Source organism: Delphinapterus leucas, chromosome 19 (genome assembly GCF_059928025.1).
Source record: "Delphinapterus leucas isolate spDelLeu-1000000601 "Yukka" chromosome 19, BTC_Dleu_Yukka2, whole genome shotgun sequence".
Lineage (NCBI taxonomy): Eukaryota > Metazoa > Chordata > Mammalia > Artiodactyla > Monodontidae > Delphinapterus > Delphinapterus leucas.
In genome coordinates, this window is record NC_143147.1 from 20,456,428 (window position 1) to 20,472,922 (window position 16,495).

Here is a 16,495-nt window from a genome sequence, read left to right on the forward strand (position 1 = left end):
TTTTTTGTTTGTTTTTTTGCGTTGGGTCTTCATTGCTGTGCGTGGGCTTCCTCTAGTTGTGGCGAGCGGGGGCTACTCTTCGTTGTGGTGCGTGGTCTTTTTGTTGCTGTGGCTTCTCTTGTTGCGGAGCAGGGGCTCTAGGTGCATGGGCTTCAGTAGTTGCAGCATGTGGGCTCAGTAGTTGCGGCACGCGGGCTCAGTAGTTGTGGCTTGTGGGCTCTAGAGTGCAGGCTCAGTAGTTGCAGCGCACAGGCTTAGTTGCTCTGCGGCATGTGGGATTTTCCTGGACCAGAGATTGAACCCATGTCCCCTGTGTTGGCAGGTGGGTTCCTAACCACTGCGCCACCAGGGAAGTCCCCTTCTTTTTAATGTAGACATTTACAGCTATAAATTTCCCTTAGCAGGATTTTTGCTGCATCTCATAATTTTTGGTATAGTGTATTTTAATTTTTATTCATTTCAAGGTATTTTCTAATTTCCCTTGTATTTTCTTCTTTGACCCATCAGTTAGTTAACAGTGTTATTTAATTTCCACATATCTGCAGATTTTCCTAGTTTTCCTTCTCTTATTGATTTCCAACTTCATTCCTTTGTGACAAGAAAAGACACTTTGTATGATTTCAATCTTTTTTTTTGCGGTACGCGGGCCCGTCACTGCCATGGCCTCTCCCGTCACAGAGCACAGGCTCCGGACACGCAGGCTCAGCGGCCATGGCTCACGGGCCCAGCCGCTCCACAGCACGTGGGATCCTCCTGGACCGGGGCACGAACCCGTGCCCCCTGCACCAGCAGGCGGACTCTCAACCACTGCGCCACCAGGGAAGCCCTGATTTCAGTCTTTTAATATTAAGATTTGTTTTGTGGCCTAACATATGGTCTCCAGTTAACTTTACAGATGAACATGAAGCTCAGAGGTGAAATGACTTTCTGAAGGTCACACATTTGTTTAGTTATAGAATTAGGGCTAGAACCCAGGTCTTTTGATTCTTAGTCATTCATCATTGACATTTGATAAGGTGTATTAAAAGTGTGAAGGGGCTTAAGGAGCCAAACTTTGCTGGCTCTTCTGCTTTCTCCTATCACTTGAAAGTAAGTATTCTCCAAGGTTTTGTTTGTCCTCCTACCTCCACACATTCTCTAGCTGCTTCCATTGCAGCCTCCCTCCAGCTTGGAATGCCAGTCCCCTTTTCCAATTCCATGCCTGTTATTTCTACTTTAGTGATATGTGAGAACCTTAGAACCAACATGTGATAAAAGGAACTCACGTTTTTCTCTGCATTCCGTCAGCAAATTTTCCTAGCATTCCTTTTTTTGTTGTTAATGGTACTGCCACTCATTATCCCAGTGACTCAGGGTGGGAAGACTGAAGGTCAATTTTAATTTTTTTCCCTTCACAAGGTCTTCAAATCTGATTAGCTGGAAACTGTTGTGGTTTCCCTCTGTAGTACTATTCCTATTTATCCTTTCTTTCACATTTTCACTGCTATTCTATTACCTTTTGCCTGTATTATTGTAATAACCTGATAATTCATGCTGCTCTTTAATTACTGCTATACAATATTTATAATCTTTTTAAAGAATAACTATGACGGTGTCATCCTCCTCGCAAAATCATCAAACAATAGCTTCCTTGCGCCCACTGAATAAGGTGCACACTTCTCAGCTTGCCATCCAGGGCTCCTCATAATTTTGTTCCAAGCTTTTTATTCCACATTTATTGCAGACTTTACCACACGGCATATGCTCTAATTACCTAAGCCTTAGTCTTGCAACACATACTGTACTGAGTACAAGGTGCTGCGAATCCATTGGGAAGCAAAACAGACCAGGTCCTTTCCCATTCTTGCCTCCTGGATCTCAGTCTGATCTTGGACCTACTCTTCTGCACTTTGCACTCCAGACCAGGCTCCTCTAAGAACTTCCCTGTTCCTACCCATGGTGGGCCTAAAGGGAAAAAGGCGGCTGAGGGAGAGGAACAGGAAAAGATTGCAAAGTGCGAAGGTCAGGTGTGAAATCTGCAGCCCTCCTTCCCCTATCAACTACAGCAGGGCCCAACTCTTTACCCCGGAGTTAAACGAGTCTGAATAAGGGCCAGGACTGGGCTTGGCTGAGAAAACAGGGGCAATGGGAGAGAAGTTGGTTTCGGAGAGGAAAGCTTGCGATTTCAAAAACCGTTACAGCCTCTCGTTTCTCAGTCCGCAGTCCAGGCTCTCCTGCTCACTCTCTCCTGGAGCAGTCCAAACTGGCCTCACCTGGCCTCCCTCGCTCCCTCGTGGCGTTCTCCTTCCCCGCAGTCGCAGTTCCCGCCTAGAGCAGCCGCTGAGCCCACGGAGGAGGGGCGTCTAGCTGGTTCCAGCCTCTTCGGGCACTTAGCTCGCGGACCCGCCCCCCGCGCCAGTTGCCAGGGAGCGGTTGCCATAGAGCTGAGCAGTTGTCCGCGTGCGCAGGCGGAAGTCCCGGATTGAGGCGCCGCCATTTTTGCAGCCCGGGCGCGGAGCGAGAGGCTGAGAGTTGGAGACGCTATCCGCTTCCATCCGTCGCGCAGACCCTGCCGGAGCCGCTGCCGCTATGGATGATCGGGAGGATCTGGTGTACCAGGCGAAGCTGGCCGAGCAGGCTGAGCGATACGACGGTGAGTTGGCGGGGCAACGGGGGGCTGGAATTCTCGGACCCTCTGCCGCCGCCCACAGAGGCCGGGAGCAGGAGACAAAATGGCGGCATCGTCTCCAAGCCTAGCCCGGGGACGTGGATTCGGGAAGCAGGAAATGGCCTCTGGGCTCCCGGAGCGGTAGGAGGCTCCAGGCTCAGGAATTTGACCTGTTCGGAGTCCTCAGCTGCAGACATTCGCGAGCCGAGGAGACCAAGGCCATAGGGTGGAGGAGTTGGTTGTAAAATGGCGGCTGGGGGGGAGGGCGAGTCCCGGGGCGGGGGCGGGGGAGGAGATGGCGGGTGCTGTCTCCGGGCGAGCAATCACCAGGGGAGTTTCTGGGCCGGTTTGGGGACGTGGTGAACAATTTGGTGGCGTGATGAGGGACGAAACACCCGCCACATGGGGGAGAGTGGCGACTCGGCACTGTAGCGCGGGCGCCTTTCAGGGAAATATGGCGGGTGGGGGCGGTGGCTTTTCCCCGGAGGCCCAAAGTGGGGCGGCGGCTGTGGAGTCTCACAAAGGAGAACCCTTGCAAGCGGAGGGCTTCTCTGGGCTTGTGGTGGGGGGCCGTCTTGGATGAGGGTGGGGGAAGGGGGGAGAAAGTGGGAATCACTGCAGTTCATCCTTGGGCGGAGGCCAGCTGAGATGCTACGGTCGGATTTCCTTCCCGTAGGCCGGCACACCTTGTAGCGGGGTTTTTTAGGCTTTCCGTTCAACCTCGCTTTTTTCTAGGGAGGCCTAGAAAAATCTCTTTCACGTTCCCTGTCCTCAGATTTATCCCAGAGAGCTCGAAGTTTCTGTAATCATTTTCTGGCTCCATAAGTTGTGGGTTCTGCTGGATAGAACATTGAACAGGAAAAAAGGAGATCATGACTCTTAGTCTCTTTTCCATGCCTGTGCTTCAGTCTACCGGTATTTAAAAATGATGACTTTCCTGTTTATACGCAGCGTTATGACAAATGGAAGGACCTGTTGAAAAATAAAGTTTTTTCAAATAACGTGTAGTAACTATTTGGTTGACTCCCCTGGCTTGGAATGCGTGTTCGTACTTCATTGGGGATATTCAGTTATTCCAAAGCACTCAGCAGAGACTTCGGTTTTTGTATTAAGAACATAAGGGATCCCAGCAGATCCTGTTTTCTTTTCTCCAGTTTTAATAGACGGCTTTATGTACAGATTGGAACAGTTCTTCTTTGTTCATTGCTCCTTTGTTCCTAAAGGTGCTATAGTCATTTTTCAGAACTTTATCGAAGTGGTGGCCATTGTGTCTGTTTGCTCAGTCCCAAAGTGCTGCTTTTTTTAATTGCCCCTCCCGGCCTGGGTCCCTCCCTTCCCCCATTTTGGACCTAGGTATTTGAATTACCCCCACATCCTTTAAACTAGGATTATCAAAACAAAAAATCTTATGTATGCTTTTTGTGTTTTTAATGCTGTTGTGGGGTGAAACGTGGTTGGAATCAAGTGTCAGTGATCTTTAGATTTTGCTTCATTAAACCATTTATTTTTCAACATTCTGTGTGGGAACCTTGCTTTCCTTGAATGCCTGTTTGGTCATGTGAATAGCTTCAGGGCTAGTCCCAGTGTGTCATCATACCTTAGGATTCAGGAATTTGAAAATTAGGAGAAAAGACCTCGAACTCAAATTTAGGAAAGATCACTAAATTTCGTTTTGTAAATCCTTAAATTGCTGTTTGTATTGAACAAGATTTCTGTTGGGAGGAGGAGGGGAATAAGATGGGGAAATACAGCTCAAGGTCAGACTTGTCTTTATTTCAGTATTTAAAAGTCAAACAAATGTAGGTGTGCTTGTAATGGAAGTTTTTTTCTTCTTCCCCTCTCCTGCCCCAAATAGGTTCCCCTCTTAATCTACCAGTGCCCTTGGGAAGAAACTCTAAATTGTATTTGAATGTTTTTTGTTGTGTAGGGATTTAGGCTTTGAGTAAACCTGCTCTGATCACCAAAAAGGACATGGAGGAAGGTTTTTTTAAGAACTTATTTTAAAAACTGATTTGGAAGCTTGTGATTGTAGCTTCCAAGTAAGTGACATATTAGTGTGAAAATCATATTTTTGGAATTGGGTGTTGAGGATTTTTGACCAAAGGCTTAATTGGTTATTCATCACAGGACTATAGAGCCACATCCTTACTGTTGTTTAAACATTAGGGTTGTCCTTCAGGATCTAAGGGTGGGGGGTATATAGGATCTCCCAGGGGGAGAGGATCTCTTGTGACTTTTGGGCACAAAATTGGGAGGGAGTCATTGGAAAGGAAGAAGAGGAAGACAGTCATTAGGAATCATCCTCTACCTTTGTCCACTCCTTTATTGGGTGCAATAATTCAGTTTTGTTTGTGGTCACAAAAAAAAATGGCCCCATAGTTATAAGTTGCCAAACAATTTATCAGGTATGGGGAAGGTGAAGAGTGCTTTTGATGATTTGGTTTGGTGTAGTTGGATATACATACTGGCTTTTTTCCTTGTTCTTGCAGTACCTTTAGCTTTTATCTTGCATGTTATGTTGAACCTAGTACTTCAACTTTTTTGTGGCATCATTTAACTTTGTCCTGGTGAATTGGAATCAATTGATGCAGATTATTTAATGGTACTGGAGGACGAGCTAAGCTGTGTTCAGGAAAAGGACAGTTTGGTGTTGCAGATGGGAAATATTGAAGTTTGGGGCTAGGACTGTTCACTTTGAAGATCAAATCTAGCATCTTATCATGTAACAACAGTAGTCTAAGGGATGGTTTTTATATCCTTCATAACCATATTAAGCAAGCCCATCATCTTTTAGCATTTCTGAAGTCTTAACTTCTCATGTATATGAACCATATTAGTATGGGAAAGTGGGGAATATAGAGGGGGGAAAATGAGTACTTTCTACATTTTTTGAGAATAGAGCGGTCACCATAAGCTACATTTGGGTTGTGGGGTAGTGCTGGTTTTGGCCTGTTCTCACTTTTCTTCTCCATGTGATGATTAGCTCCACATGAGGTAGGGGTAACATTTTTTTTTTTTTTTGCCCGCGCCGTGTGGCATGCGGCATGTGGGATGTGGGATCTTAGTTCCCTGACCAGGGATCAAACCCGTGTCCCCTGCATTGGGAGCGTGGAGTCTTATCCGCTGGACCACCAGGGAAGTCCCATGGGGTAACATTTTGATGGTCGAGTTTGATTCAGTCTGTGAACGGAACACCAGGAATGCATCTGTTCTGTGTCACTTGAGAGCTGTCCTTTTAAGACACCAGAGCCTCATCTCTGGCTTATTTTGGTAGTCAGTGAGGGGTGGGGGGCATGTTTTGAATTACCTCCTTAATATACGTCTTGTTAGGAAAAAAAAAAATGGATAAGAGTAAATTGACTTTAGTAATGAGTTTAAAAGCACAGGTTAATTATCAGCTCTTTGACTATAGGCCAGTAATAATTTTTATTGTTGCAATTTCACTTAATGCTGAAATTGCTATTTCAGTTAATGGAGTTAAGTTTATTGCATACATTTCTCCTATCTAAACATAAGCAGAGTTGGATAATGCAATTTAAAAATTCCTCCTACAAGTAGCTTTTAGTCTTTGTGTTTAAGGTAGATGCTCTTTTGTGTATATTTTAGTGCATATACACAATATATAGTTCAGTCTATTCTGTTGGCTTACAAAACTATAGAATATAATGAAATCATGAATCATTGCAATTTGAGGTGGTGATGGGGTAAATTCTTACTGTGGACATTTCTAGGCACCCTTTTCACCTTTGAATTCTAGTATGGGGAAGAACACAGATACTAAACTGAGCAAATTTTGGATTCATTAAGTACAAGCAAACCCACTGAAAGTCCATACAAATAAGCAGGCTTTTCATAATTGTTTTATAGCTTGGTCAAGGGAATATGAAATATTCAGAAAATTTCTTGACTTTAACCTGGTATAGCAAGTGAAATTTCAGCACAGTGAATTAATGTATCTGATTTTACAAATGAATTTCAAATACTTTAAGAAGCTGATCTGAAAGCATGATTTTTTTTTTTAAAGGGCTGTAAGGCTGATTTTCCAGCAATTTTTTAGCCTTATATTTAAGTAAAGTGTATTTAAACAGTAGTGACAGGCATAGGATAAAGGTTAAAATTTTAAACTTTACGTTATATAGTTTCATATTTATATAGAATTTCACAGACCACTTTCAGAAAATTTTTTACTTATTTCATGTGATATTGAAGTAGGTAGTGTTAATTCCATTTTATGGTTCAGGAAAGTAAATTTGAGAAGATTTAGTGATTTTTTTTGTTTTGTTTTGTTTTTTAATTTTCCTGTATCACATGATTAGTTGGCAAGTACATGGCAAAGCCAGAACTTGTCTGTCTGATGACCTTTAGACTGGTACTCTTATTTCTCCTGAGCCACTCACAAAAGACCCATGTGTAACTAAATCAGATGGTGCCTTGTGGGAGGAGGGGTATGCTTATTTTTTTAGCAGTTACTTCACATAATATGTTTTGGTATTTATGACTTGACTCGTATCCATTGTAAATAGGTGAGATATCTTCATACTTTTCTAAAGAAACCCCTTGTTTTCTTTCAAAAACAAGGCACAGTGAATGAAGTTAGAGTGATGAATTTTAGGTAGTCTCAAAGTGTGTTTATATTTAGGTTTTTTGCTTTATCGCAATTTCTGTATTGGGATATAACTTAATGCCATGCATTTCTGTAAAGTACTTCTAAAACGTTTCTGCCCCTCACCTTAGTCTTAATGAATGCAGCCCTTAAATTAATGATATAGTCATAAAAATTTTGGGGGGCAGGGAGGTTGGCAAATGATTCTCAAATGTTCCAGATAGTAGCCTAGCTGGCTGTTAAGCAGAATCTATTAAGGGGTAGTGGGGAACAGAAACAAAATTGTTTTCACGGTTTTTGAAATGGTCAGTTAACAGTTTGATACAGTTAAATACAGATACATCCCAGTTGACAGATTGGTTTGCCAAGATAACATTACTTTGAGCTCATTAACTAAATATTCATGCAAGTCCTAGGAACAATTTCAGAAGCTCGTTTAAGTTTACTAAGTTGTAATAACAACTGCCATAATAATAGAAGGGTCATCATAATTTATTCAAGTCAGGATACCTTGAAGTGAAGGGGTGCCAATTCATAATTGTGCTGAAACTGCAAATTTGCCCTATGGTCGTCCTACTTAAGACCATTTGTTGCTACTAGTTGTCTCATTTAGAAAGTTTCCTAAGCCTTGTCCATCCCTGTACCACCAAGATATCTTAGATCTGAATCCCCACAATATTGGTTTTCTTCTTTCAAATGAAGTTATTATTTGGCAGAACATAAGACGGATCAAAGGCAAAGTGAAAACTTTCCTTCTCTCACTCCCCTTTCCCGCAAATGGGAGCTGGAAAAGTCAAGAATACAGTAGTTGCTGAAAATAGAGCTTACTGGCATACTAACTAGTCTATCAGACTGATAGTGTCAAAGCCAAGTATGTTTTATGTATGTTTACCTTGAGCTAGATCTGTGTTTAAAAATACTTGACTTAGGGCTTCCCTGGTGGCGCAGTGGTTGGGGGTCTGCCTGCTGATGCAGGGGACACGGGTTCGTGCCCCGGTCCGGGAAGATCCCACATGCCGCGGAGCGGCTGGGCCTGTGCCCCATGGCTGCTGAGCCTGCGCTCCGCGGTGGGAGAGGCCACAGCGGTGAGAGGCCTGCGTACTGCAAAAAAAAAAAGAAAAAAACTTAGGTGCAGACCCTTAGCAGCAGGGTCTGTCTTAAGTTTAGAACTTTGCAAATAATATTTTTAAAGTCTCACCCACGTCTTGTTATGATCATTATGTTTAGAACACTGAATCCTGAATAGTTTAGAAAACATATGATCATGATGCTGGTTTATCTTTTTGAAATTTAATCTTGAATTTATTGCCCTTCTTCCAGTGATCGATCCATCATAGTAGCTGGGCATATCTGTCATTGGTAGGCTTCATTTGTGATCAGGACAGGATTTTATCTAGCTAAAGCAATATGAAATGTGTTAAGCCCTTCTCTTCACATATAAAAATTTGGAGGAGACACGTTACTATGAGTAAGAATTAATGACTTTTGGACTTCCCTGGTGGCGCAGTGGTTAAGAATCCGCCTGCCAGTGCAGGGGACACATGTTCGACCCCTGGTCCGGGAAGATCCCACATGCCGCGGAGCAGCTAAGCCCGTGCGCCACAACTACTGAGCCTGCGTTGCGTTCTAGAGCCTGCGAGCCACCACTACTGAGCCCGTGTGCCATAACCACTGAAGCCCATGCGCCTAGAGCCTGTGCTCCGCAACGAGAAGCCAGTGCAATGAGAAACCTGGGCACCTCAACGAAGAGTAGCCCCCGCTCACCACAACTAGAGAAAGCTGGCGTGCTCAACGAAGACCCAACACAGCCAAAAATAAATAATAAATAAATTTATAATAAATAGTTACCTTGTTAAATTTGCTTGTTAGGAAGTCAGAATACTTAAAAAAATGACTTTCATACTTTGGTGGATGTAATGTAGTGCAAAGGCCTTGGAATCATTTGGATTCCTCATCTATAGAATGGGAATTAATGATATCTACCTTGCTTGCTAATTTCAAGGGTGGTTATGAAGTTGTGGGGTTTTGTAAACTGCAAAGTATAATTATCAGGTAGTAGTCTTAATTGTGAAAATTTCCTTTTACCCATTGTCAGAGATGAAGTAAATGTTTTTGCTGTTGATCTACATTCATATTAGAGGATAACGTACCTTTGTTTTTTTTGGGGGGGGGGTATGCGGGCCTCTCACCGCCGTGGCCTCTCCTGTTGCTGAGCACAGGCTCCGGATGCGCGGGCCCAGCGGCCATGGCTCACGGGCCCAGCCGCTCCGTGGCATGCGGGATCCTCCCGGACCGGGGCACGAACCCACGTCCCCCGCATCGGCAGGCAGATTCTTAACCACTGCGCCACCAGGGAAGCCCTGACGTACCTTTTTTGAGTTATTCTTAGCAAGTGTACTGTCATGGGTTTAGTGTCCAAGTTAGATTTGCATAAAGGTTAGTTCCCAAAACAAAATCCTTAATCTTAACTCATCTGTAAAATTGCATATCCAGAGGATGAAGGTTGTCCAAATTTATTCCCAAGCAGTTTAACCTATACTTTGGCCATGTTGAGGTATGTAGTACTTGATTTTTTTGGCTGCACCTTGTGGCATACAGGATCTTAGTTCCCTGACCAGGGATGGGACTTGCGCCCCCTGAAGTGGAAGCGCGGAGTCCTAACCAGTGGACCGCCAGGGAGTCCCTGGTATGTAGTTCTTCCTTTTTTCTTTTTTAATTTATTTAATTAATTTATTTTTGGTTGCATTGGGTCTTTGTTGCTGCATGCGGGCTTTCTCTAGTTGCGGCAAGCAGGGGCTACTCTTCGTTGCAGTGCATGGGCTTCTCATTGCAGTGGCTTCTCTTGTTGCAGAGCATGGGCTCTAGGCACGTGGGCTTCAGTAGTTCTGGCACTCGGGCTCAGTAGTTGTGGCTCTTGGGCTCTAGAGCGCAGGCTCAGTAGTTGTAGCACATGGGCTTAGTTGCTCCATGGCATGCAGCATCTTCCCGGACCAGGGCTTGAACCCATGTCCCCTGCATTGGCAGGCGGATTCTTAACCACTGCACCACGAGGGGAGTCCCTGTAGTTCTTTTGATATTAATTCCAGGTTAATATTCAGGAGGATATACTTATCTCCCTAGCAGATATAACACCTGTTGTCTATGGGTTTGGGATGAAAGGTTCCATATTACAAAAGCGTAAAAGTAAATCAGTGTTAAGTATTTGCATGTTAGCAGTCTCAGGTTACTGACTAGGAAAAAATATTATGTGTAACCAGTATCGTGAGATGTGATTTTAAAGGCTTAGTGTAAGCCTTGGGCAGTGAATGGGTTCTGATTAAAGAAAGCTACCAATTATGAGCTTCCCTGGTGGTGCAGTGGTTAAGAATCCACCTACCAGTGCAGGCGACATGGGTTCGAGCCCTGGTCCGGGAAGATCCCACATGCCGCAGAGCAACTAAGCCCATGTGCTACAGCTACTGAAGCCTGCGCACCTAGAGCCCGTGCTCCACAACAAGAGAAGCCACTGCAATGAGAAGCTCGTGCACCACAACAAAGAGTAGCCCCTGCTCGCCACAACTAGAGAAAGCCCACATGCAGCAATGAAGACCCAACGCAGCCAAAAACAAATAAAATAAATAAATTTGTATGAAAATAAGCTACCAATTAATACTACGTAATCCTTGGTGGTTAGTCATTTGAAGATTTAAGGACCTTGGAATGGTGGTGGTGAATACTTTTGTGTTGTAGAAATGTGTCCTGCTTAAGAGTTTATGTGATTGATTGATTTTGTTTGCGCATAATGGGCTAAATCATAAATTAGTAAAAATTTATAATAGGATTACCATGAGAATTTCGACACATTTTATGCCCTTTGACTATAAAATATCACTTAGGACAGTTATAATTTTGCTTTTATAAGTTTTTCAAAAGGTACTCATTAATACAAATTTTTTTTTGTGCAGAGTAGAGTTTTCCCTCCACAACTTTAAAATACGTTACTATGAAAGTGCTGCAATTTTGATGAGAGTTTCTTGGCTGTTCAAAGACCTAGGAAAATAAATCAGATTACTAAATTTGAATAAGAAGTATAACTCTTCTCCTGAATCAGTGCATGGGTTATTTCTGGTCATTTTACCTCTCATGTGCTCCAAAACAAAATTTTAAGGTTTTTTAATTTCAGTATCAAATTCTACAGAAATTATGAAAAGAGATTGACTTTAAGCTCTTTTTTTTCCACTCCCATATGTACCTTAGGTCATTTACTTCCCCAATCTTTTACATTTTTTTTGGTTCTAGTACAGGTAAACATGTTTGCATGCCTGAGGGAGTATCTTCGTAAATTCTAAGAGGAGAAATCTCCAGTTCTGATGGAGTAAGAGGGATCTTTTTTTTCCTCTCAGTATTGAGACTCGTGGGCAAGATACCTTTCTGGAGTCAAAATTGTAGAGTCGTTGTAAAAGGATGTCTGTTTTTTACCTATCAGAAGCTAATCAGGAACGTTAAAAAATATTTTTTTTATAAATTTATTTTTGGGTGTGTTGGGTCTTTGTTGCTGTGCGTGGGCTTCTCTGGTTGCGGCGAGCGGGAGCTACTCTTCGTCGGGGGGCGCGGGCTTCTCATTGCGGTGGCTTCTCTTGTTGTGGAGCACGGGCCCTAGGCGCGTGGGCTTCAGTAGTTGTGGCTCGTGGGCTCTAGAGTGCAGGCTCAGTAGTTGTGGCGCACGGGCTTAGTTGCTCCGCGGCATGTGGGATCTTCTCGGACCAGGGATCGAACCCATGTCTCCTGCATTGGCAGGCGGATTCTTAACCACTGCTCCATCAGGGAAGCCCTAAAATTTTTTTAAGGCTAGATTTTTTCTGGCCGGCAGCGCAGCTTGTGTTATCTTAGTTCCCCAACTACGGATCGAACCTGGGCCCTCAGCAGTGAAAGTGTGGAGTCCAAACCACTGGACCACCAGGGAATTCCCAAGGCTAAAAATTGTTTTACTCTTTTTTAAGGGAAGGTATGAGTTAATTTTAGAGTGAGAGGCTCCTCTGTTTAGGCTGGTGCATGAAGAAGAAAAATGGTACATATTTGAGTGTCAAGATTATTGTGTTTTGAAAAGCCTTAGTATTCAGAGTATGTACCAGGCACTGTTCTAAACAACTTGGGATTCACCAGTAAACAAAACAGACAAAAGGCCTGTTCAAGGAGCTTATTTTGCAGTGAATGCCTAAATGCTTTTAGAATTACTCTTCTGTTAGTATGTGTAATTAAGAGTTAATTTGAGGGTGGGAGGGAGGGAGACGCAAGAGGGAAGCGATATGGGAACATATGTATATGTATAACTGATTCACTTTGTTATAAAGCAGAAACTAACAAACCATTGTAAAGCAATTATACTCCAATAAAGATGTAAAAAAAAAAGTTAATTTGAATTAGTCAATAACAACAGTGGTGTTTGGTACAATGTAAGGCATTATACCTGGTGCTGGTCCCTGTCCCATATCAAATTCTTTCTTCATTGACTACTAGTGTTAAGTGGTATTAACAAACAAAAGTTTTCTCAAAAAATTATTTTCGTTGACTCTGTGATAATAAAACCCTGTAACAGTACCATCTACAATTTATTGAAAACTATTCCAGGTGCTTAACATTCCCTCAATCCTCAAAAACAACCCTGCAGAGTAGGTACTTTTACAGATAAGGATTAAGAACTTTAGGAAAGGTGGCAGCAGTAGGGATCACTGGGATTCAGCTAGTCTATTTCATTCCCGTTAGTCCAAACCACTTGAAGCTCTATTTCTGTTCCTTACATTAAAAAAAAAGAAAAAAAATTTTTTATTTGTTTCTGGCTGTGTCGGGTCTTTGTTGTGGCATGTGGGCTTCTCTCTAGTTGTGGCGTGTAGCTTCTGTAGTTGTGACACGCGGGCTCACTAGTTGGGGCTTGTGGACTTAGTTGCCCTGCGGCATGTGGGATCTTAGCTCCCCGACCAGAGATCGAAGCCGAGCCCCCTCAATTGGAAGGTGGATTCTTAACCACTGGACCACCAGGGAAGTCCCTGTTTCTTAGTTTTTTTTTTTTAATATATATAAATTTATTTATTCTTATTTTATTTTTTTGGCTGCACTGGGTCTTCACTGCTGTGCCGCGCGGGCTTTCTCTAGTTGCGGCGAGCGGGAGCTACTCTTCGTTGTTGTGCGTGGGCTTCTCATTGCAATGTCTTCTCTTGTTGCAGAGCACAGGCTCTAGGCACGTGGGCTTCGGTAGTTGCACCACGCAGGCTCAGTAGTTGTGGTGCATGGGCTTAGTTGCTCCGTGGCACGTGGGATCTTCCCGGACCAGGGCTCGAACCTGTGTCTCCTGCATTGGCACGCGGATTCTTAACCACTGCGCCACCAGGGAAGCCTTGTTCTTTAGGTTTTAATTTTATAACTTAAAGGTTATTTTGAACAGTCTTTTGGCTTAATTTGTGTTTTCTTTCATATATGAATAAGGCAGAAGGGTATGTAGGTTTGAGTATATGTTTTATTGAAGAGAGAGATGAGATAGGAGAATGAGCACTGGACCAGAAATCATTAAATTTAGGGGAGGTCTGTCATGTCCATGTTTTATTTCTGATTACTGTCCCTTCAGACATGTAACTTAGTCTCAGGGCCTGTTTTTCTCATCTATGTAATAGACTTCTTTTATTATTATTATTATTTTTTAATTGGAGTATAATTGCTTTACAATGGTGTGTTAGTTTCTGCTTTGTAACAAAGTGAATCAGTTATACATATGTTCCCATATCTCTTCGCTCTTGTGTCTCCCTCCCACCCTCCCTATCCCACCCCTCTAGGTGGTCACAAAGCACCGAGCTGATCTCCCTGTGCTATGCGGCTGCTTCCCACTAGCTATCTGCCTTACATTTGGTAGTGTATATATGTCCATGCCTCTCGCTCGCTTTGTCACAGCTTACCCTTCCCCCTCCCCATATCCTCAAGTCCATTCTCTAGTAGGTCTGTGTCTTTATTCCTGTCTTACCCCTAGGTTCTTCATGACATTTTTTTCCCCTTAAATTCCATATATATGTGTTAGCATACGGTATTTGTCTTTCCCTTTCTGACTTACTTCACTCTGTATGACAGACTCTAGGTCTATCCACCTCATTACAAATAGCTCAATTTCGTTTCTTTTTATGGCTTAGTAATATTCCATTGTATATATGTGCCACATCTTCTTTATCCATTCATCTGATGATGGACACTTAGGTTGCTTCCATCTCCGGGCCATTGTAAATAGAGCTGTAATGAACTTTTTGGTTCTATTATTATTATTATTATTACTATTATTTTTATTATCATTTTTAGGTCGCGCTGTGGGGCATGCGGAATCTTAGTTCCCCAACCGGGGATCGATGCCCCCTGCATTGGGAACATGGAGTCTTAACCACTGGACCACCAGGGAAGTCCCTGTATAATAGACTTCTGAAAGCTGTATTATACAATTTGCAGGCAGAAACTTTAAAAAAAGTAATCTTTGCCTTGTGACCAGCAGAGTGGAGGGCTATGAAAGAAATCTAAATTCAGCTGTGGATTGTGTCTACAACTTTGGGTTTTACTCCAGTCAGCTAAGCTACTGGTTCATTTAATAGAGGAACTCCCATTTGCCAAGTTTTCATATATATTCCTGCTTGTGTTGAATGAATTACAAGGTTCAACTATATGAAATTGTCAATTTCAGCCATTTTTGACCTACAAAAATGATGATTTTATATGATTTAACGTAATGTTAAGTTGTGGTTGGAAGGTCTGGAAGATGAGGCTTCAATATACCCCAAAAGGCATCAAGCTTTTAAGGAAGCACCAGGATTAATGAGGGACTGTGCACGAATACTTTCCCTCAGAGGCTGGTTTAGCTTTTTTACTTACCTTACTTGAGTTGACCTATTTTCACTTTGTAGGTCTGTTCTCTTTTTTTTTTTTTCTTTTCTCAGAATAATGGATTCGCATTTGCTGTATTTGCAATTCTCTCTTTTTTTTTTTTGGCGGTACACGGGCCTCTCACGGTTGTGGCCTCTCCTGTTGCGGAGCACAGGCTCCGGACGCGCAGGCTCAGCGGCCATGGCTCACGGGCCCAGCTGCTCCGCGGCATGTGGGATCTTCCCGGACCAGGGCACGAACCCGTGTCCCTTGCATCGGCAGGCGGACTCTCAACCACTGCGCCACCAGGGAAGCCCTGCAGTTCTTTTAATGCAGCACTTTCAGGGTCACTTTGGCATGATAAACTTCTCTTGGAACTGTGCAACATAGGGACCCCAGATATTTTGATCATTTTGGAGAAAAGGTGCTGCATAAAATACTGTTTTTTCTCCCGAATAACATGAATGGAATTTCATCCTGTTTTACTAGTTGTCAGGATAAAGAGAATGTACAAGGCTACTACCCTCATTGTTCTTTCCAGAGGAGAGTTGGTCTCAGTATTATACTTTACAGTTGGTAAAATGCAGCTGTAAGAAAATGTTTGGATTTATTAGATTATGTAGTATTAATATGGTTCCTTAAGTGTAACCAGTAGAATCCCACTTATTAATGTGGAATTTTTTTTACTGTTTTATATTTTAAATTACTGTTGTCTTTCTTCTTTCCCCTTACGCATTGTGAGGTTCTTTGTTGCTTTCTAGCTTTGAAATCTTAACTAGTGCTTATTCCTAAACCCACTGGCTTTTTCACATGGACATTGAAGATATTCACATGTTATTTTATTTAATCAAGGAATAGAGAGATTATGGGACTTCCTTGGGGGCACAGTGGTTAAGAATCTGCCTGCCAGTGCAGGGGACACGGGTTTGAGCCCTGGTCCGGGAAGATCCCACATGCCACGGAGCAACTAAGCCCTTGTGCTACAACTACTGAGCCCGTGGTCTAGAGCCTGCGAGCCACAACTACTGAGCTCGTGTGCTGCATCTACTGAAGCCTGTGCGCCTAGGCCCCGTGCTCCACAATAAGAGAAGCAACCACAATAAGAAGCCTGTGCACCACAACAAAGAGTAGCCCCTGCTCGCTGCAACTAGAGAAAGCCCGCATGCAGCAGTGAGACCCAGCACAGCCATAAATAAATAAATAAATATATTTTAAAAAAGGAATAGAGAGATTAAACAGTGTTGAGCAGGAGAAAAATACCACTGTTTGTAATTTCTTATTTATTTATTTATGGCTGCATTGGGTCTTCGTTGCTGCATGTGGGCTTTCTCTGGTTGCGGTGAGCAGGGGCTACTCTTCATTGCGGTGCGCAGGTTTCT

The 16,495-nt window shown here is 43.2% G+C and overlaps 1 protein-coding gene across 1 annotated transcript in view; it reads left to right on the forward strand.

The window, feature by feature from the left end:
- The first annotated feature begins 2,458 nt into the window (after positions 1-2,458).
- Positions 2,459-16,495, forward strand: part of YWHAE (tyrosine 3-monooxygenase/tryptophan 5-monooxygenase activation protein epsilon) — a 46,724-nt gene continuing 32,687 nt past the window's right edge. Inside the window, exon 1 of the mRNA XM_022595810.3 lies at positions 2,459-2,632. Coding sequence (XP_022451518.1) covers positions 2,569-2,632 — 64 coding nt within the window. The 5' untranslated portion in view covers positions 2,459-2,568. The remainder of the gene's footprint in view (positions 2,633-16,495) is intronic.